Consider the following 22,555-nt stretch of genomic DNA (forward strand, 5'->3'; position numbering starts at 1 on the left):
GGTTATAAATACGAAGGATCTTCATCTACTTCCAGAAAAATGTACTTTTTTGTTTTGGTACTGAAAAACAAAAACAAAAAGTACAAAACCTCCGTTAGGTGCACCTGTGTAGATCTTAGAGTGTAATCAGGTCTTTAGAATCCTCGACAGTGGTACTGGAAAGAAAACAGCCACTTAACTGACGAACGTAATACGCTATCAGCAAGGTACCAACCACAAGCTCGTAATTCGAGCCAGGCGGCGGACGCCAGAAAGAAAGTGAACAAGTCAACATGGACACACAAAAGTGATTACAGTACAAGGTAATTGTACGTATTGATCACGTCAAATCAAAGTTCGCGAATCGCCGACATTATAAAATGCCAATCACACCAGGCATCGATTTCAATTAGGTGGAATAACTGACAATGTAAAGTCGGATCAGCCTAACTGACATGGTCGTATTTCAAAAAGGCTATTTGCGACAGAGTCTGCGAAATAACACATGGTGATTCGGTCGAAAATAGCCTCGTTAATAATAATAATAATAATAATAATAATAATAATAATAATGATTTCTGAACATAAAATTTATGGGAGTTTCAGTTTGGAATTTAAAGGGACACACCCTAGTTACGGCTAGTTGTTAACCATTACGGCGTTGTTTTTCGCTATTAAACCCATTTTTTCACAAATAAAATTGCACTTTACTTACCGTTTATTATTTAGAATATACATTTCCATTCACCTGAAGTGTTTTTTGGTAATCCTGGTAATCCTGGTGTTTGTAATACCACAAAATGCATTTTTCGTATTTCTGAAAAACGGACGTACGTTTGAGCAGACAAGGTCTAATCTATTTTTAGACGGGATATTTCCATTTCAATGTCACAGACGTTGGTATACCACGTGACCGTTATCATTTTGGTTCGGTTTGTTTTCTCGTGCACGGTTCGCGCAATCAACATCCGATTTGTTGTTGTTCATTTGTGAGATTTTTCTTCACAGTTCGTAAACATTTTCAGTAACAATAAAGTTCAGACAAGTAAGTATCTCAATACAAAACGTTACAAACCCTTAAAACCAATAATTTTGCTAAGTCCTACGATTTCTGGAGAGGGGATACAACCAGGACAGAACAGTTGGAACATGTCCAGGAGAGGTGAAAAGAACGCACCCCAAGTCTGTGAAATTTGTCGTGACGTAGGCATTGTTGTGCTTCGAGCGACATCTACCGGTGACATCAAAATACAAACTTTCAAAATTATTTCAAGCTGCTTTCAACAGCAATCCCAAGCCAATTTGAATGGACAAGACCTGACACAGCTAGTCAGATTGATCGACAACTGAGATCAAAAGAGAGGGAGTCGCAAAAACGAAAAAAGGACTTCGAGGCCAAATATGAGATGGAAAAAGAATTTGAGTATATCGAATATGGCGAAGAGATTGTTACTTCAGACAAACATCCTCGACTGGATATTGATGCCACATGTATACCAGCTGATGATATTATAACAACAGACTGCTCAACACAAACTTGTACTGAGAAACAAAAGTTTGATATTACAGACTTTATTACAGATGACAAGGCCATCCATTTTTATACTGGACTAGAATGTTATGTAAAGTTTATTTTTGTTTTGAAGTCTCTTGGACCAGCAGCATTTTGTCTAAAATATATATACCACAATGTACTTAACATTTCTGTTCCTAACCAATTCTTCATGATGCTCATGAAATTGAGAAGGCATCAAACTTACTTTGAAATGTCATTAATGTTTGGAATTTCAGAGGCAGGTGTGAAAAATATAGTTTTCACGTGGATTTCATTTGTGTCGAAGCAGTGGCGCGAAATCAATATTTGGCCGCCACAAAATCTAGTTAAACATTTCTCCCATCAGATTTCAAATCCAAGTTTCCCACAACAAGGCTTGTTATAGATGGTACTGAATGCCCCGTCAAGAAACCCAAGCCTCCAAGAGCTCAACAATCCACATTTTCTACATATAAGAATCGGAACACAGTGAAAACCCTTATTGGTGCTTCACCTGGCGGACTCATTTCCTATATATCACCCACTTATGGTGGTTCCACCAGTGACAGACAGATAGTAGAACGAAGTAATTTATTGTCCTGTGTTGATCCTGGCGACTCAATAATGGCTGACAAAGGATTTAATGTTCAAGATTTTATTTGCACCTATTAATGTTGCTATAAATATTCCAACATTTTTCAGAAAAAAAAATAGAATGAGTGGAAACATAGTAATGAAGGACAGAAAGATTTCAAGTAAACGAGTACACATTGAGCGAATTATTGGATTGGGAAAAACATACAAAATTCTGTGTAATCCTTTGACCAGCACAGAGACAAAATTATCATCTGATATTGTTTTCATCTGTTACATGTTGTGTAATTTTAGAACATGCATTGTGTCATGTAATGCATAAATGTTCTTGCTGCATTGCATACTGTATATTGTATACATGTATTCTCTCCCATAAATATTATCAGACTTCAAACTCTCTCATCAATTTGTTATGTTGCAATATTATTCTGCCACAAAAATAAAATAGATGAAAACTCAACATGTCTATACACACACACACATAAATACTTGTAATAGTACATCTACTACATGTAAACATACACTGTACAGTTTAAATCACAATGTCAAAAATAACAGAATCTTTGAATTATACATTCAAACAATTACAATTATCTTAGATGTGAGAAAATTATGAATACATGTACGATTTGGGTCGGACCCTTTTCTAGGTTTGGACTTCCTAGAAACTACTGTTAGGCATTGAAGAATCTGCTGCCTATTCAGTGTATGATTTGTAAAACCGTTTTTCTAATAAAGTTTTTTTGAAATAGTTTTCAAAAAAGTCCTGTAACTCTGACACCATTTTGTTAATGAAATCATCATTCCGTGACACTTTGAAATATAGGATGTCAGCTATCGTGTAGACAATGAACACACAATCCTGTGCTCCTGTACAAAGTAACTGACCCTGTATTTGGTAATAGTAGTCATGTTTTTCTTCCAAATAGTACTTTGAGTTTGTATCCATCTTTAAGTAAGGTACAGTGACTGAGGATATTAATTTATCTTTCGCAGTGTATGGGCATTTCACTTCTACGATCTGTAGACTGTCTATTTTCCCATCTGGCGAGCTGGACAAAAAGGGGTAGTCCTTTGATACAACAACTCCACAATTATTCACTACATTTCCAGATAATGACATATATTTGGAAAGTGCTACATGCTCATATTTCAAACCGTGTGTAAGAGACGGTGCCTTAACACTTGTAACAGTCACCATCGACTTTGCCAGTTTGTTTTTATTTGTGCGGTCGGTTGCTTTGCAAATCCTGCCGAAGTTTGACGATGTCAGACGTTTGGTCCGCTCATCTGCCCAGAGTGGATTTTTCCCCTGACCACAGGTTTGCTTCTCAATATTCTTAATCTCATCTTCTGTTATTTTAGATACAAATATTGCTTCCAAATAACTGTCCTGTGGGGTCAATTCCAAGTAGTCATGGTCCAGTGCCACTGCATAACTGTTAGCAGGTGGGATCAGTTGGAAAATGGGCATTTTTGAAATTCCCAAAAAATTTAAGCAATGATTCCGGAAAAAATCTGAGTACCCAGGGTTGTTTCGCAAGTTGGCTGGCCGAGGATCAAAATCCATGTTTGTGAACTCGTCGGCGCGAGGTAAATTCATCTGCTTGGCTTTCAGTGGACTGCCTACAAACTTTTTACAATGGTGGAATGTCTGCAATTTTTGAGTACATGTTTCCTCAGTAATAACAGTTTTTGTAGAACAAAAAATGTTCACAGCATACAACACTGTGCACACATGTTTACAATGGGCATTTGGGCCCATGCCAGCCGCACACTCGCACTGAGTTTCGTTGATATCACCATCACTACTCAAGGCTATATCTACCATATAGGTAACACCTTTTTTCATTTCTGCATGGCAACAGCTCTTGACAAAGAATTTATCTCCATCCTTGCCTACACGGAGGAAGATAACAATTTTTTCATTGTAGAATGTCTTTACTGTTTTAATGTCCAATTCCTTGTCAAACTGTTGCAAATAATATTTTACAGTGTCTATTGTTAAATAACAAAATTCTGTGTCTGAATTGATGTCTCTGAAACAGACTGAATCTGGAATCAGCATATAAAAGTCTGGTCCGCAAACATCTGTCTGGCCAAAGTTTTTGTTTCTTTCATATGCTTCAAGTCTGAAACGAAATCAAAACAAAGTTTTAAATATTATGTTTAAATTAGTCCTGTTGTGAATATATTGTCTAAGGCCTGTACGTATTTTGTGAGTAAATGATATTGGAAATAAACAACCCCAAAGTTATTTTAAAAAATTATTTGTAAATATAAACACGCAATATATGTGAAATTTATAAAAATCAATGGATATAAGAAAAATCAATGATTAAATGTACTATATTAACAAAATAAAAATTAGGGCGAAGCGACTCGGTTAGAGGTATGATTCAACCATTCAAAATGACTCGGGGTGAACTTGTAATAAGGGCGAAACGACCTGTTACCAACAAAATAATAATTATGGTTCCGATTACCTGACCGTCCCTAGAAAAAACATGCAGCCCTGTTTTTAAAGAAAATGATACGCAAAAAAAAAAAATTGCTGAACAAGTCTAAACTGATATCACCAAGAAGCAGATTATATATATTTTTTTAAATAACCAACTTTTGCACAATAGTCAGCTGAGAATTAAATTACATTCAAAAGTGAAAGTAGAAGAATATGTTGTTAAAACTAGTGCTGTTGCATACTCGAAATACTATTACTATGAAAAATACATTTTGCCTAGTAGTATAAAATATAGAAAGATAGGGCAATTCTGCGTTAAAGTGGACATGGAGTGAAAAATTAAAATCATGTTATTACTTATATATTAAGATTGTTTCGAATGTAAAATTGTACGGAGAATCCAAATCTGATAAGTAAAATATTATAAAATAAATGGATGTGGCTGACCATAGCCATTTTATAAGGATACCATCACACTAAAAATATGACACTTCCATAATACACACTGAATTTTTTTTAGATATAGGTGAAATTAGAAAACACAATCAGTTTGTAATTCTGTTACCGAAAACAAACAAAATGTTAGATTGTATTGTTCATATATATGTAATCAAGGAATCAACTCATATTCTCTGAGTAAAATTTACATAATCATATACATTTACTTTCAAATTCATGCATTATTAGTAAAATTATAGCTTGAAATAAGAAATAAAATATGGCCTGCTTTTATTTATTTTTTTAAATTGCAGGTCAAAAGAAATATGGACAGCACATGGTGTATTTAGGGTTTGGAACAGTGTGTGGAAAATTAGTATTGATGTAGAATATAACTGTGTGGTCTAGTCTATGATTAAGTATAACAAAATATATAACTTTTTATAAGCTGCATAATAAATGATTACGGTACAAAATGGCCAAATAACTATGGTACGAAATGGTAAAATTAGGTACAAAATGACTATGGCACAATGGTACGAATTGACTGGTTACCATATAACTATTTAAATAACAAATTTATACAAAGCCTACCTATCCTAAACAATTTGCCTCAAATGATAAAAAAAGAACACCTATAAAATAATAAATGAATTAATCCACGTCACTCTTGCCAACATACTCCTTTCCACGTTACTGTGACGTAATTTGACCAAAGCAAAACATGTTGACTTGTGGTATTTATTTTAATTCCCTGTGAATAAGGTCATTGTTTTATTATTAAAATATACGACTTCACGCTTAATAAATTGTCTATATACACTTACCTTTCAACCAGTTCCTTCTTTCTTCCCGTCTGTTTGGCATTTCGCTTCTTTAATTCAGCCTTCAACTGAATAATAGTTAGACTACCGAACATATTTCGTGGTAACGTTTTACACCATGCTTTCTTGACAAAGTCGAGGACCGGCAAGTGCTGCCACCAAGCGGAAGATCAAGGGCAGATAACTCACTACTTCCTCTCATTGGGACATGGGGATTCCCATGGTATTTATCGATATAAAACCTGCTTTTTCACTCCATTTGATAAAAACGTGATCTAAGTGTGTTACAGGTTTGTAGATTAACCAAATTATAATTTATTTTCGCTGGATGGAACTAGGGTGTGCGGCTTTAAGGTTATAAACGAGGCGAGACGTATCCCGTTGGAAAAGAGCGCTCGCTTGATATGCGATCGATTTAGGATCGATACCTGTCGATGAGCGCACTGGGCTATTTCTCGTTCTAGCCATGGCTTCACAACTTGTGTAACAAAGGCCGTGGCATGTACTATTCTGTCTGTGGAATAATGCATAACAAAATAAATCGCTTGCTGATAACTGAAAAGAGTAGCCCTTGGGGTGACGACAGCGGGTTTCCTCTCTGATTATCTATATGGTCGTTAACTATATGTCCGTTGCCATATGACAGAAAATACAAATGTGTTGTGCGTCATTAAATAAAAAAATGTTTCCTTCTTTCCTTTAATGCTTAGATACTGGATCGATCATTCTCAGAGACTGGTGTTCCCCGTTCTAACCAGTACCCCACTACTGGAATACATGTGCTGTCCTGTCTATGGGGAAATGTATATACACATATCTTGCTGATCTTTCGGTAGAAGAAGTCTGTGAAACGACAAATGTCTAAATATCCATATATTAGATACCAAATTGCTGTAGCATAGAATGTGCCGATGTATCGTAAAACAAACATTCCTTTCTTTGCTTCTCCTTCATTCATTTTGTTTGACGTTCTTGCTTTTATCCAGGTAAAAGGACAGTCGTAGTCCAGTGGTAAAGCGCTCGCTTGGTGCGCGGTCGGCTTGGGATCGATCCCCGTCGGTGGGCCCATTGGACTATTTCTCGTTCCAGCCAGTGCACCACGTCTGGTATATAAAAGGCCGTGGGTGATGCATATAAAAGACTCCTTGCTACTAATGGAAAAATGTAGCGGGTTTCCTCTCTAATACTATATGTCAAATTTACCAACTGTTTGACATTCAGTAGCCGATGGTCAATAAATCAATGTGCCCTAGTGGTGTCGTTAAACAAAACAAACTTTCGCTAACTGAGACATTTTAATGATTAAAAGTACTGTATAAAATGTCAGTGGCTGTATATTAATTGTTTCTAAGTCTTAGCGTTTGTCCTAAGTCAGACGGTATTTTATTATTATTATTATTATCTTGTAATATCTTGTTTTCGTAGATACGAAATTAACAGGAGACGAAATCCAGTTTGGGCTACTTACAAAGATTAGGACGATTGGAGACACTGATATTCTAAAGAAGAATCAATATCCAGTTTGTCATTTCAGTTTGTCGGAAACATCTCAAAATGACAGCAAATTACAGTCAGTCACTTTAAAGTTCAAGCACGCTATCGTGGGCACATACACATGTTTGCTCAGGGCAGGGGTTAGGTGTTAGTGGTTAACGAAGAGAAAATGTCGCTGTAGTGATTCTATATCTGCCCATCGAGCCGTTATACACCACACAGGTTGAACATCAGCACCGGGATGCGAACCCAGTACCTACCAACCTAGCTTAGCATCAACAGGTTTTGAGTCAGGTAGCGTCAATAACTAACAATTTTCTCAATAAAATTTAGAAATATATTTTAACAGAAATATCCTTACTTTATTTATACCTATTACTATCCTGTTCTTTTTTGCAATATTGTCGCCATTATTTGTAAACGTTACAACTGCCGTTCTTCACCACTAAAAGTACGTTTTGCTAGAGTACACACCTCACCATGTACGTCTAGCTCTGAGCTGTAAAGTCAGATCCGCCACTACGGGTGGCAGCTACAAGTTATGATGTTCAAAATCAAACGTGAGGTGATGTTAAAATTATATTTCTCAAGATAGCTCAAAGACGTCATAGCGAACATGTAAAGTCTAGCCATTTTTGTTGACAGGAAAACAACGAAATAATCAACACCAAAAGACAAAAAAGCTCTCCCACGTACACAAAATTTAAGAGCAGCAACAAAAATCAAATAAAAATATAATAATAATAAAAAAGAAATAAAATAAGAAACAAGAAATAATCATTCATTATATTCATTTAATTTTTATTTAAATTAATTTCAAGTACCAGTATTACAATTACTATTGTCTTTGATGGCAAGGAGTGGGATTTAGCTCAGTCTGTTGAGTGTTCGCTTGAGTAAAAAGTGAAGTTTGTTTTATTTAACGACGCCACTAGAGCACACTGATTTTGTATCTTATCATCGGCTATTGGACGTCAAACATATGGTCATTTTGACACTGTTTTGAAGAGGAAACCCGCTGTCGCCACATAGGCTACTCTTTTTTCGACAGGCAGCAAGGGATCTTTTATTTGCGCTTCCCACAGGCAGGATAGCACAAACCATGGCCTTTGTTGAACCAGTTATGGAACACTGGTCGGTGCAAGTGGTTTACACCTACCCATTGAGCCTTGCGGAGCACTCACTCAGGGTTTGGAGTCGGTATCTGGATTAAAAATCCCATGCCTCGGCTGGGATCCGAACTCGGTACCTACCAGCCTGTAGACCGATGGCCTAACCACGACGCCACCGAGGCCGGTGTGTTCGCTTGAGGTGCATGCATCACAGGATCGAAACATGTAGCGGTTTTCCACTGATGACTACGAGGCATAATTATCAAATGTTTGACATCCAATAGCCGATGATTATTTAGTCAATGTGCTTTAGTGGTGTCGTTAAAAAACAATAACAACCACAAATAAACAAGATGGCAATTTAATTGACATTGACTGACATTATAAAAATGGACATGGCAAATTATTCTTCACCAATCTTTCATTCATATTTTCTTCAAACTGTAGGTTATAGAAATGATGGCCGACTATACTGCAATAAAGAGCAGGGTAGTAAAAGGTATAAAAATGGATATTTCTGTTAAAATATATTTCTAAATTGTATTATCGAAATTCTTTGTTTCTGGCGCTACGTGACTCATTCTGACTCATCCAACTCTTTGTCGTTCCATTACAAAAGAAAGAAAGGAAGGAAGGAAATATTGTATTTAACGACGCACACAACACATTTTATTTACGGTTATATGGTGTCAGATATATGGTTACGGGCCACGCAGGTATTGAGAGAGGAAACCCGCTGTCGCTGCTTCATGAGCTACTCTTTTTTGATTAGCAGCAAGGGATATTTTATATTCACCATTCCGTAGACATGATAACACATACCACAACCTTTGATATACCAGTCATGGTGCACTGGCTGGAACAAGAAATAGCCCAGTGGGCCCATTGACAGGGATCGATCCCAAATCGACTACGCATCAAGCGAACGCTTTACCACTGGGCTACGTCTCGCCCCTTCATTACAGGCTGCACAATACTATACACAATCTCTAGTAGAGGGGCTAAAAGTCTCTAGTCGGGGTGGGGGGTGGGGGTAGGGGAGGGTACAAGTCGGATTTGTTTTATTTAGGTAGAGTAGGACAGAAAAGGAAACGTACAGTTTCGTCCTCGAGTGGTTCCTACGAGCCAGTAACTTCTAATGATCAATGGAAAATAATTAGTTAATGGAATTAATGCGAATTAGCAGTTCCTACTTCTAAATAATTTTACTTTTATAATATGGAAATTCGTCTGCTAAGGTAGGCCACTTCAAATTTTGTTTTAAAAGTTTTAACTATCATTGAAATACTATATATAATGCTTTATATATATATATATATATATATATATATATATATATATATATATATATATATCTATATCTGTGACGTCAGTTCGCTAATGCTGGTATTGGGATTAGAACCATGCACTCGCGGGTCCTATAGCTCAATTCTGTAGCTTAACACTGCATCACCGGAGCCGGTTTCTGTGAGTGGGTAGGGCGTAACAAGGCTAATCGTCCTTTTTCTGTGTCGTCTGCTAGTATCCATTAATCTTGATAGCAATCTCACTCAAAACAGATATTATTTCATTAATATTTTCAGTGCTGCGACCATTGACACTGATTAGTAAGATATAAATTGCTTTCTACAGATGTGTTCGTGCTACCACAACAACATCAACAAAAACTGTCAATGATTTGTGATATCCGGTAGTTTGTTGTAAACATGCTTTTTCTAACAATACTTTACTGTCAAGGTTTTATGATATTCGGTAGTTTGTTGTAAACATGCTTGTTGTAACAGTACTTTACTGCCAAGGTTTTGTCATATCCGGTAGTTTGTTGTAAACATGCTTGTTCTAACAGTACTTTACTGTGAGTCCGGCAGTTTGTTGTAAACATGCTTGTTCTAACAGTACTTTACTGTCAAGGTTTTGTGATATCCGGCAGTTTGTTGTAAACATGCTTGTTCTAACAGTACTTTACTGTCAAGGTTTTGTGATATACGGCAGTTTGTTGTAAACATGCTTGTTCTAACAGTACTTTACTGTCAAGGTTTTGTGATATCCGGCAGTTTGTTGTAAACATGCTTTTTCTAACAGTACTTTACTGTCAAGGTTTTGTGATATCCGGCAGTTTGTTGTAAACATGCTTGTTCTAACAGTACTTTACTGTCAAGGTTTTGTGATATTCGGCAGTTTGTTGTAAACATGCTTGTTCTAACAGTACTTTACTGTCAAGGTTTTGTGATGTTCGGCAGTTTGTTGTAAACATGCTTGTTCTAACAATACTTTACTGTCAAGGTTTTGTGATATACGGCAGTTTGTTGTAAACATGCTTGTTCTAACAGTACTTTACTGTAAATGTTTTGTGATATCCGGCAGTTTGTTGTAAACATACTTGTTCTAACAGTACTTTACTATCAATGTTTTATGATATCCGGCAGTTTGTTGTAAACATGCTTGTTCTAACAGTACTTTACTGTAAATGTTTTGAGATATCCGGCAGTTTGTTGTAAACATACTTGTTCTAACAGTACTTTACTGTCAATGTTTTATGATATCCGGTAGTTTGTTGTAAACATGCTTGTTCTAACATAATTTACTGTATGTTATAGATGAGTAATATGTTCTGTCTTGTTAAAAGTTCATTTCATATAGAAAACCATAAAGCTGTAATAAAAATAATACAATCATTATGTTGCAGGAGGTCGTTTCCACTACATGCTAAATTAAACCGTCAATATCGCCTCCCTATCATTAAATGATTTAATCAACGTTTACTGAAGAAAAAGAAGAACGAAATGCAACATAACATATATGGTCGTCTTCACAGACAGAACATAACAAGGTTCTTATCGACAGGCAGTGACAATAGAAAAACCACACATCAAAAGAAAGAGAAAAAAAAGAAAAAAAAAAAAGAGAGAAAATAAAGAGAGAGAAGAAAGCAGAAAAAAAAGAGGAGAAACAGTTAAAGGTTGTTTTGTTTAACGACACCACTACGTTTTTTGGTTAGTAGCAATGCCTATTTTATATGCACCATCTTTTATATGCAGGATAGCACATACCATTATAGATACATTCCTGAGGCTGCATTGTAACATGTTTCCGAAAAATAAAATATTCCTACGATTAAACTTACATATTAAATATATTTTCTTGTTTAGAATATCAGTGTCTGTATATTCAATGTGTTTTCGTACGTCTTAATATTTCTAACAAATCCAAACTGGATTTTGTCTTCAATATTTTAGGAAATGAAATGTAACCTAGTACAAATAGTAGAACGATCAGAAACACGTTTAAAAATATATTTGATATGTAATTACAATCGTGAAAAAGTCTCTGTTAGTCGATAACATCTTAAAAATTGCAGCAAACTCAGGAATGTCCCTTTAATAACATGGGATCTTTTATATGCACCAGCCCATAAACAGGATAGCACATACCACGTATTTAACCGGAACATTGTCGAAAGGGGGTGCTGTCGGATTTCTTCATGTAGTGTGTGTATTAGTGATCTATATGTAAAATGTTTTTATCAGGGAGCTTGAAAATTATCGATTTAAAGGTATTTAACTTTAAACATAGGATTGTTTTTATATTAGGGCGGACATCTTGGACTGCACAGATTGCTCAATATTGATATAGATTGCTCTGACGGTTAGACAGCGTGACAAGTGTCCAAATGTCCGTCGGGCTCTCTTGTACCGTCAGAGTACTTGGGCTACTTCCGCATGTGCGCCATGACTGGCATATCAAAGACCGTGGTATGTGCTTCCCTGTCTGTGGGATGGTACATATAGATGGTCCCTTGCTATTAATGGGAAAATATAGCGGGTTTCCTCTCTAAACATTATCGTACCAGCCAGCGCACCACAACTAGTATATGAACGGCCGTTGTATGTGCTATCCTGTCTGTGGGATGAAATATATAAAAGAACCCTTGCTACTAATGGAAAAATGTAGCAGGTTTCTTCTCTAAGACTACTAGTATATGTCAAAACTGCCAAAATATGTTTGACATCCAATACCCGATGATTAATAAATCAAGGTGCTCTAGTGATATCGTTAAACAAAACAAACTTTAACTTTCCTCTGTAAGACAATGTGTCAAAAGTACGAAATGCATCCAATAGCCGATGATAAATAACTCAAGGTGCTCTTGTGGTGTCGTTAAAACAAAACAAACTTTAACTTTAAAACGCACATTCCTTTCTTCTGCTAAAATCAGCTGATTAAACAACTGGTGTGTTGAGTTCCCGGTACGTCGTAACACAAGAATTCGTCGTTCGTGTGTTGTGAAATATACATTGGTCTCGTTCGCTGTTCTGTGCATACATTACTATTGGCGAGTTGTTTTGCGTACAACGCGCCCGCCTCGTGTCGCACTCTGTCAGCTTGGGTGGGTCGATCGATCAATCGCACTGTACATCTCGCTGCGGCTAGCGCACTCATCACTAGCCGAAAAAACCTCAAAGGAAGGGGATGCTTGCGGTCTCGACTCCAACCAAACACTAACCATCACAGAGCCTGACTATGGATCTGGTAAGTCTTGACAAGAATTTCTATTTAGTAATTTCTAACAGTTCGACTGATCCGTTGTTTAGCGACAACCACAGCCAAGCTTAGCGGCTTGCGGTATCAGGTACAATCTTTGTTAGGAGATTTCGACGAATTAAGATAATAACATTCTTTTACAGCAAGGGGAACTGTGCCAAGATTGGTCACTTGTCGCTGATGTCACCAATGGCCGTTGTGACTAGCTTAGCAGATTCGAAGCATTTTTTGGTTTTCTGCTTCTGTTTGTTTGTTTTTATGCCACGTGGCCAGTTTGACAATGTTTATACTTCAGCCGATGTGACATATACGGGATTTGCGGTCTTGGAGCTCACGAAAACGTCTGTGTTGATGGTATTTGTTGTACCATATGGAGAGCCAAATGCTAATGAACTTTCATGTATGGTGCGGAGACGGGTCAGAAAGTAACAGATTGGGTTGGCAATCAGTACATATATAGCATGTCACAGTAATATCACCTCTGTATGTAAATAGCGTCAAACGAAACAGTTAGTATAATGTAATAGTAATTAAATACCAAAACATAAAACAGTAAAACAGTAAACAAACAATAGTGAAAACAACACCAACAATATATAACAACAATAACAGTATATATAACAACAACAACAACAAAAACAAAAAGTTTAAAGTTTGTTTTTGTTCAACGACACCACTGGAGCACGTCAATTAATTAATTATCGGCTATTGGATGTCAAACATTTTGTAATTCTTACTCGGAAGTCCTCAAAAAAACCCGCAACATTTTTTTTTCTAATGCGGCAAGGGATCTTTTATATGCACTTTCTCACAGACAGGAAAACATATCAGGACCTTTGTCCAGACGTGGCGCACTGGTTGGAACGAGAAAACCCCCCAACAACAATACATAACAATAATAAAAAAGAAAAGGGGAAAAAAAAGAAATGAAAGAAAACAAGAAAAAGAAAATCACAAGTTTTTAATAGCTTAGTTTTGGCGATATTGTTACCACACGCTGTTGACGTTGTTTATGTAACACGACAGGTTTTATTTGCTATAAATAAACTATAAACACATGATAGAGTAGTGAAGTCCAGTCTACTAGAATTGGTTGTTCTGTCTGGGTTTTATTACTATAATCGACGTTAGCAACGCCGTCAATATCTGTTTTCTTCATGGAGGGTCTTACTATGTCTTCTCTTCATTGTCACGCACACTGGTCTGAAGACAAACCAACCTTGTGCCTGGAGTCACTCTATTCACTGGAGTTAGTGGACGTATTCAACTGACCACAGCAAACTTGCTGGTGCATACCCGACTTCTTTGATATAGCCGTTCACACAGCGCGGTCGGCGACAAACACTTGCAATAAACTGATGTGTTACCCGTCTTGGCTTAACTAATGCGTTTCTAATGTTCACAGACTTAATATTGTGTTGCACCGGTTAGTTTATTTTCTAAGGTACTAAGGTGACGAGGCCAAGTCATTCAGCTGGAAGTTCATCGAAGTCAGTTTCGATCGAAACGCGTCACAGATCTTCAGACATTATGTAAACGTTTTCGTTTGTTCAAAAATATTTCTATTATATTAATACAAAAAGGGTGATGTGTAGAACTATTTGAATTAATAACGTACGAAGTGTTTTGACGTGCTAAATGTGTTTTGCTGTATTGTTGGGTTATTTGCTGTTTCAAAGCTGTGCTCTACGACTGGCATATCAAATATCGTGATACGTGCTTTTCTGCCTGTGTCGTGGATATACAATAGTTGTTACTATTGCTGCTCATTGGGAAGGGTAGTGTTTGTGGAAGCTGCAGGTTTCCTCTTTCGACAAAGTGTCAAAATAACCATATGTTACATACCAAATAGCCGTGGTTTAAAACGTGCTGAGGTGTTTTTAAAAAATAAATGCTCCTTCCGTTTCCTTCTGATGCTAATGGAAAAGAATGAAATATCTGAAGTCAGTTGGTTACTTTTTTCATACTGGCTCATGTGTTAAAACGTACAAAAACCCATACGTTTACACCTACTTATTATTACCACTAACGTACCAAACTCGTGTCAAGAATTATTATTATTAATTTAAAAAAAAAAAAAAAAAAAAAATCAATGTGTTTATTGGAACTTGGTAAAGAATTGATATCTTTTTGAAATTAGTTTTTGACATAATAATGTCGGATCGACAAAGTGGGCTTTTCTTGTGGATCTTAATTATGTTTTTCTCTTATTTCACACTCGTTTCGTAACAGTGTTTTATGTGTGACAACACTGATATAGGTGCTAATAAAATTTCGAGTGGTGATGGTGGGCACAAACTTACGTGATTCCTAAATGTTAATCTTTATAACTGATAACGGGATGGTGTTGGCAGTTTTGGGGGTGTATGGAATATTTTTCATAAATTCGGCCCTACAAGTTCAGCTAATAGAAGGTGTGAGTGGATGTTGAAGAGAAATGGGGGAGGGTTCCATTTATTGAATTTCCCACATGTATTGTGAAAGTATATTCAGATATATTTGATAAAGTTGAACATTGTTTAATTTTATATTTTATTCTCTAAGCCACATAGGTATATAGTATATATATATATTATACATTATTAATTTATTACCCACAACATACTCATAATCGGGGAAATAAAAATCATATCTCATTGCGAAATAATGCATTGGTGCACCGTACACTATTATTGGACCATTTCCCGCTTACAAACCAATGACCATGTCAGTACTGAATATATATGAGGTCATCGCGATTTGACATGTACACAAATGACTCGCATTTACGTCTGCTTTCGTTGTTAAATTTTGAAATAAAACGTTATTTTAATACAATTAATTATGTCATTTTAATATAATAAATATATAGAGGCTATTTCATATTTTTTTCCGAATACGATTTTTATGTCAACTCGTAATGAGTGAAAATATGGTTTTCACACATCACGAGTTGACATAAAATCGTATTCGAAAAAAACCCCAACCCAACAACACACCATGATATATATATTTCCTATTTTTTGACAATATCTTTCGCTTTTTGTTAATATTTTTCGCTTATCCTATCGAAAACACGTAACGCCATAATATATTTCTTCCGATGAAACTTTTGCAGAACATTTACTTGACCATAGACCTTTTAAAAGAAATGTAAATAAAAATGTATTTAATAATACTGCTGTGCAAACATACCTGACAAAGCGATCCTACAAAAACAAAACGAATCAAACGCCCTTAAATTTTAACATACACTTAATGATAGGATATTGTTCAATTCGTTTTAGATATTTTATTGTAATTGCACTTCGTATCATTTTTTTATAGGTACAGTTGTTTAAATCACATTTTTTTATTTTTCAAATACGATCAGATGCATTAAATACGAGGAAACGAGACAAAGAGAAATAATTTAATCATGAACTTTTACAAACAAGTAAATACAATTTCTATATTTTCACCGGATATAATTTTTATGGTTTCTGTAGATCTATATGTTTCATTGCTGTGTATATAATAAAACTGGAACGTGAATAAAATACAAAGTTATAGCAATAAAACGCTGACGTACTAAATAAAATAACAAACTTGGTACCAGTCATTAACAAATGTGTGTCCCTCGTGAAATAATCTTTACTTCTCACTCACTAAAACTCGTGAAAATTATTTCAATCGGGACATAAATTTGATAATAACTATTAACTAGATTGTTATCCTCTCTATATATTATCCTATAGTATCTTATTATTGCCTATAAAGCTCATCTTGTCGCTGTAAAATATTGCTATTATCTGCTCATCGTATTCCGTTCTGTAACGGCCTGCGTGGTAATAAAGTTCTGGTGATTTCTGGTATAAAGCAAAACACGTCTCCCGTCTCCCACAGCGTAATAATTATTGACTGTAACGATTATTACGACATTCCTAATCTCATCGTAGACGTTGTACACCTGCCTGAGGTATTGAGTCGCGCGTGCGGCTCACGTGGGAGTTGCATTAGTGATCAATAAGTTGGTAGATTTCTTTGACTTCAAGTATAATCCGACTAGTTCGAGAACGAGGCCAGAACATCAATATATTTATACAAACGTGGAATATACAGGTTATTACATCTTGGTAGAGTTTCGAAATGTGCGCTCACATGGTAAGTAAAATTATTTGGGTTTTTAACTCTTGCTGAACATGAAAATTCAATTTACATAGATTGTACTTAACCTATACCAGTGGGCATACAGAATACTACATCAGTGGTCGTTAACTGTTATATTTCATCGAGTTGTTTGAAAACATACTGAACAAACAAACCCGAGTTAGATAAGTGTTTTGAGAAACGAGTTGTAAGATAAATGTCATCCAACGGGCATTGGTGTAGTATTATATTTATTACATATCCTTGAAAACGATCTACCCAATCTGAATCGTATTTTACAAAGGCCGTGGTATGTACTGTTCTGTTTTGGGGGAAAATACATATTTTGATGAGAATATCCCGTGACAGCGTTGTATTCCCTTTTTTGGAGACCAAGTCAACAACCATAAAATACCCGTAGGTTCAACTATGCTAAAGCGTCGTTAAAGAAATGTCCCTTACCGTTTATTATCCCCAACCGGTAATTTTGTGTATAGCTTTATAATGTTCTGTTACAGATACAATTCGACTTTTATGGCAGTTTACCTATTTTCGATAGTTAATGGCCATTGAACATATGAAAACTAGTTTTCCGGATTTGTTGTGTAGATACTGAGATTAATTTTTGTACATAGCTTTATCATGTACTGTTACAAATCGAATTGAACTTTCATGGCGATTAACCAATTTTTTAATGAGTTATGGCCCTTGAACTTAGGAGATACGAAAATGTTTTGGGGCCAGATAAGGAGAACATGTATTGCTTTAGCAGTATTCTCCCAATGCTTGATTCGTTACTAGCATTTGCTGTTTTCTTCTTCTCTCCAGTCTCAGAAGATTCTCGACAAGGTGCTGGAGGCTCTGTGCTGCAGACAGGACCTGTGCGACTGCTGGGGCAAGAAGCCGGAGGAGCAGAAGCAGGAGCTGGAGAAGAGGAACATCAAGCACCCTTTCCGTGAATCCCTGTCTCGAATAGACTCGTCCTCCAGCGCCACGGACGGCGTGAAGGGCTCTCGCGAGCGCCACGACTCCGAGCACTCGAGGACGGACTCCGTGTCCTCGCAGAGCAACGTCAGTGGCGACTCCAAGTACTACAAGACGACCCCCGTCATCGACATGAAGCCCATCGAGTTCTGGACTGCCAACCGCGAGAAGGTGCAGCCGAAGCGCCACCTGCCGACGGAGAGCGAGATCAGCATCGACAACCTGCAGAAGGACCTGTACGAGGTGGTCGAGGAGGAGGACCTGTGTCTGACGGACGAACAGAAGCTGGCGCAGTACCAGCTCGGACAGCTGCACTTTGGACTCCAGTACGAGCTGTCCTCCAAGACGCTCGTCATCAAGCTGATCGAGGCGAAGGACCTGCCGCCGCCATACTGCCTGGACGAGAACAAGCAGGACATGGCCCACTCCAACCCGTACTGCCGCATCTCCCTGCTGCCCGACAAGAAGAACTCGCAGCAGACGACCGTGCAGAGGAAGACCCAGGAACCGGTGTGGAACGATCACTTCACGTTCGAGATCCCCTACAGTGAGGCCGAAAGGCGGACTCTGGAGATTCTCGTCAAGGACTTCGACAAGTACTCCCGCCATTGTGTCATTGGCCAGGTGCTGCTGCCGCTGGGGAACGTGAACCTAGTGAAAGGAGGACATATGTGGAAGCCACTCTCTCCAGGAAGTGCTGTAAGTACATTTTAAAATTATTATGTTTTGTTTGTTCCAGTTTATCGATAACAAGGTGTGTGTGTGTGTGTGTGTGTGTGTGTGTGTGTGTGTGTGTGTGTGTTGTGTGTTGTGTGTTGTGTGTTGTTTATGTGTGTGTGTATATGTGTGTGTGTGTGTGTGTGTACATAAAATAAAATGCACCTCCTATAAAACAAATTGCGTATTTCAAATAACGTGCTGAAAAAATAGGTTGGGTAGGTGTGCTTTAATTTGTTTTTACTACGTTCACCTCTAACTACTAGGGGTCTAGATAAATCGTTCGGTATAAATTATTTTAACCTACTTATTACAATATTTTAAAAAATATATTAAAAGAAATAATTAAAGCCAACGACAAAACAACCCCCCCCCCCCCCCCCCCCCCCACAAAAAACAACCAACAATAAAAAAAAACCCAACACGAAACAAAACAAAACAGATATTAAAAAGACACCCCACCAAAAAAAGAAGAAAAAAAAAAGAAAGAAGCTAAAGCAACCCCCCCCCCCCCCCCCCCCCCCCCCCCCCCCCCCCTCCTCCCCAAGAAACCCAATCAACAACAAACAAACACATCGAGAAAAAAACGATAGGTTCCCAGACCCAAAATATTTTTAGACCTCAATTCTGGAACAACCCGAATATAACCAAATATTTACGAGAGACGGTGAGTGAGAGTGAGAAGAGACAGATGGAGATTGTATTCAAGTTTCCTTGATTTTTACTGTCGGTTTATTATCGTTTTTCTTTCGTTTTTTTTTTTACAATTTCCTCGAACACTTATCTGTATTTGTTTTTCATGTCTCAAATAGTCATCATTTATATTCACGGTGTACTTTCATTTATATTCACGGTGTACTTTTATTTGTCATGCAACTGATTAGAATTCATGTTAAATTGTTTATTTTATATTTAAATTCACTTTATTAATACCATTATTTTACGCGAATTCCTTTTTAATATTATTGATGAAATTGTCTTTAATGCCAATTTCGTGAAATCACCTTGCATGTACCTGATATTATGAGGCTATATTCCAATGATCGATTACAATCGGAAATTGATCGATGTGATAATATATTAAAAAAATTCATAATCGACTGTGTGGGAAATTGTTTTATGTTAACTGTAATTATTCCTCCAATTTAGTTGACGGAATTGATTTCCATTTGTTGGGGTTGATGTTTGTTTTTATGTGTACATAAAGAAAATATATATAATTTAAATGGATATTAATGGTAAAATTAGCGATTTGTTATGTCTATCCTGGAAAACACAATTGGTACATGGTCCTTAAAATTCAACTGTTTATGTTCATTTAATTTTAACCGATTGTGTAATCGAAAGTTGATCGGTTTGTGCCAAACGATTATAACCGATGATCGATGATGAACTTCCAACCAATTCCGGGCGGGACGTAGCCCAGTGGTACAGCGCTCGCTCGATGCTCGGTCGGTGTGGGAACGATCCCCATCGGTGGGCCCATTGGGCTATTTCTTGTTCCAGCCAGTGCACCACGACAGGTATATGAAAGGCCGTGGTATGTACCACCCTGTCTGTGGGATGGTGCATATAAAAGATCCCTTGCTGCTAATCGAAAAAAGTAGCCCATGAAGTGGCGACAGCGGGTTTCCTCTCTCAGTATTTATGTGGTCCTTAAACGTATGTCTGACGCCATATAACCGTAAATAAAATGTGTTGAGTGCGTCGTTAAATAAAACATTTCTTTCTTTCCAACCGATTCCCACCACTAATATTACGAGGAATCGATTACGGGGTGGTATGTGGCTCGGTGGTAGAGCGCTCGACTGGATTGCAAACGGTCGTAGGTGTCATCTTCGAAGAACTAGGTTTTATCCCGTTCCATCCAGTTCTCTACGTCTAGCCTACCAATGGTCGTGGTATGTATTGTCCTGCTCAATGGACACGTGCATATAAACGACCCAGTGCTGCTTTATCAGTAGCCTTTGAGATGGCAGCGGCTTTCCTCTTTCCGTATGTTATGATAGGATCAGACTACCAACTGTCACGACGAAGTTGGCCAACTCTCCGGTCTCTCGGCTTTATATGAGTGTCCAGTTGCTAGTCTCTGCACTTACAACTCGATTCTCGTCGTATACAATTCCTACGACCGATTAGTTGTTAATCTGAGCGCACCTATCGTAAGTTGGGAGTGTGTGTGTGTGTGTGTGTGTGTGTGTGTGTGTGGTGGGGGGTCAACACAAATTGTTGATTTGGCCAACTTCGTCATGGCAGTTGATAGCCTGAAGTTAGCACAACAGCCAGAGTTTAGAATTGTGCGATGTGTCGTTAAATGTGTACATTCCTTTCCTTTCCTATTAGGAATCGCTTCATCGTGAGTTTTGATGTCGAAATTACTAAATGCATAACACGAGAAACAACAAAATGATTGTGGAGTTTCATGAAATGTATAAAATTGGCATATTAAATTTCAGCTATTTTGTATAATGCTCGTATTTTTGCCTTCTATACCTTCTATGAAATAACGTTCGGAAAAGCAACAATCAATAGAACTAAACATAACATAACAGTTCTCCTTACCACGTGTTTGATTTTATGCTTAATTAATAACAGATCTTTGCTTTCATTGCGTTTAGTGCCCAGTAAACCCAACCATGTTTGATTTCACTCCATTGTATAGTTCATGTATATAAAACATCAAACGTGTTTATCCATGACATTTTATATTTCAACAACACCAAAAATAATTAGTTTTTATACAATCTGATTAAAATTAGCTCTAGTGGTCTCACCAGTAAATCTAACAGCATTGCATGGACTCCCATGTCCAGGTGACATTTCATCTATAAATAACAATTTAAATATCGACCAATTAGACATCGCCTTTTATAACGTTATTCGGGAGCATACAAATTCTAAAAATATCGGTCGAGACTACTTATGCAATTGTTGGTCTATTACAACAATGAAAAAACAGGGGAAAAGTGCAATAATAAACTCTGGATTGTATACTAGCATAAACAGATTTTATGGCTATTCCATCACGGGTTTTTTTCGTCTTGAAACGAATTTTAAATAAAATGTTATATTGAAATTAATTTCCGGTATACTTCGTAATTCACCCGAATCATTTCGTATACCCTCGGCATAATCCCGAATGTTTTCAAATTCTTTTCAAATCACTGGCATGATTTTGCAAGTAAGGTTTTTATTGGTCGAATGAAAGTCAACTGGACATGAGCTCCAACGGGGTGCTGTTAGATCCACATGTAATAGTGGAGCTAATTTTAATTAGATTGGTTTTTATAAGATTTTATTTTTTATTTTTTATTTTTAAGTTAATAGGGTAGCGTTTTTCACAAGCACCATTCACAACAGGTGTTTGTCCAGACTAGTATATTCATTCATTCGTTTGAGATCGTCTCCCCTCAAATAAACCCCCAAAACAATAATTTATAAAAAAAACAAGCATAAAAACCATCCAAAATAACCCTACCCCTAAAAACAAACAAACAAAACGTCCCCCCCCCAACCCCCCCCCCCCCCCCCAAATCCCCCAAACAAACAACCCCAACTACAACCAAAACCAAAAAACACAACCAAAACCAAAACCAAACCCAGACAAAACATCTAAATTATATAACCTAGACTAAACAATTAAAGCGATAAACACATTTAAACGTGGGACATACGAATATTAGCGAGTTTTCTCTTACAAGTGGCGGTCCTACGTGCGGTGCAAGAGGGATGAACCATCCTGTTACGTATCTCCTATGGGAGTGGCGGT

General features: G+C 37.1%; 2 protein-coding genes across 2 annotated transcripts in view; one reads left to right on the forward strand and one right to left on the reverse strand.

Moving 5' to 3' along the window:
- Positions 1-2,173: 2,173 nt before the first annotated feature.
- LOC121379200 lies at positions 2,174-4,221 on the reverse strand. The gene has a single exon (XM_041507698.1). The coding sequence runs from the start codon at positions 4,173-4,175 to the stop codon at positions 2,805-2,807; it is 1,371 nt and encodes a 456-aa protein (XP_041363632.1). The 5' UTR covers positions 4,176-4,221; the 3' UTR covers positions 2,174-2,804.
- An 8,611-nt stretch (positions 4,222-12,832) lies between these two features.
- LOC121378539 (synaptotagmin-17-like) overlaps positions 12,833-22,555 on the forward strand; it is a 31,165-nt gene continuing 21,442 nt past the window's right edge. Inside the window, exons 1-2 of the mRNA XM_041506755.1 lie at positions 12,833-12,966; positions 17,914-18,768. Coding sequence (XP_041362689.1) covers positions 12,958-12,966; positions 17,914-18,768 — 864 coding nt within the window. The 5' untranslated portion in view covers positions 12,833-12,957. The remainder of the gene's footprint in view (positions 12,967-17,913; positions 18,769-22,555) is intronic.

Source organism: Gigantopelta aegis, chromosome 8, assembly GCF_016097555.1.
Source record: "Gigantopelta aegis isolate Gae_Host chromosome 8, Gae_host_genome, whole genome shotgun sequence".
In the NCBI taxonomy this organism is placed as follows: Eukaryota; Metazoa; Mollusca; class Gastropoda; order Neomphalida; family Peltospiridae; genus Gigantopelta; species Gigantopelta aegis.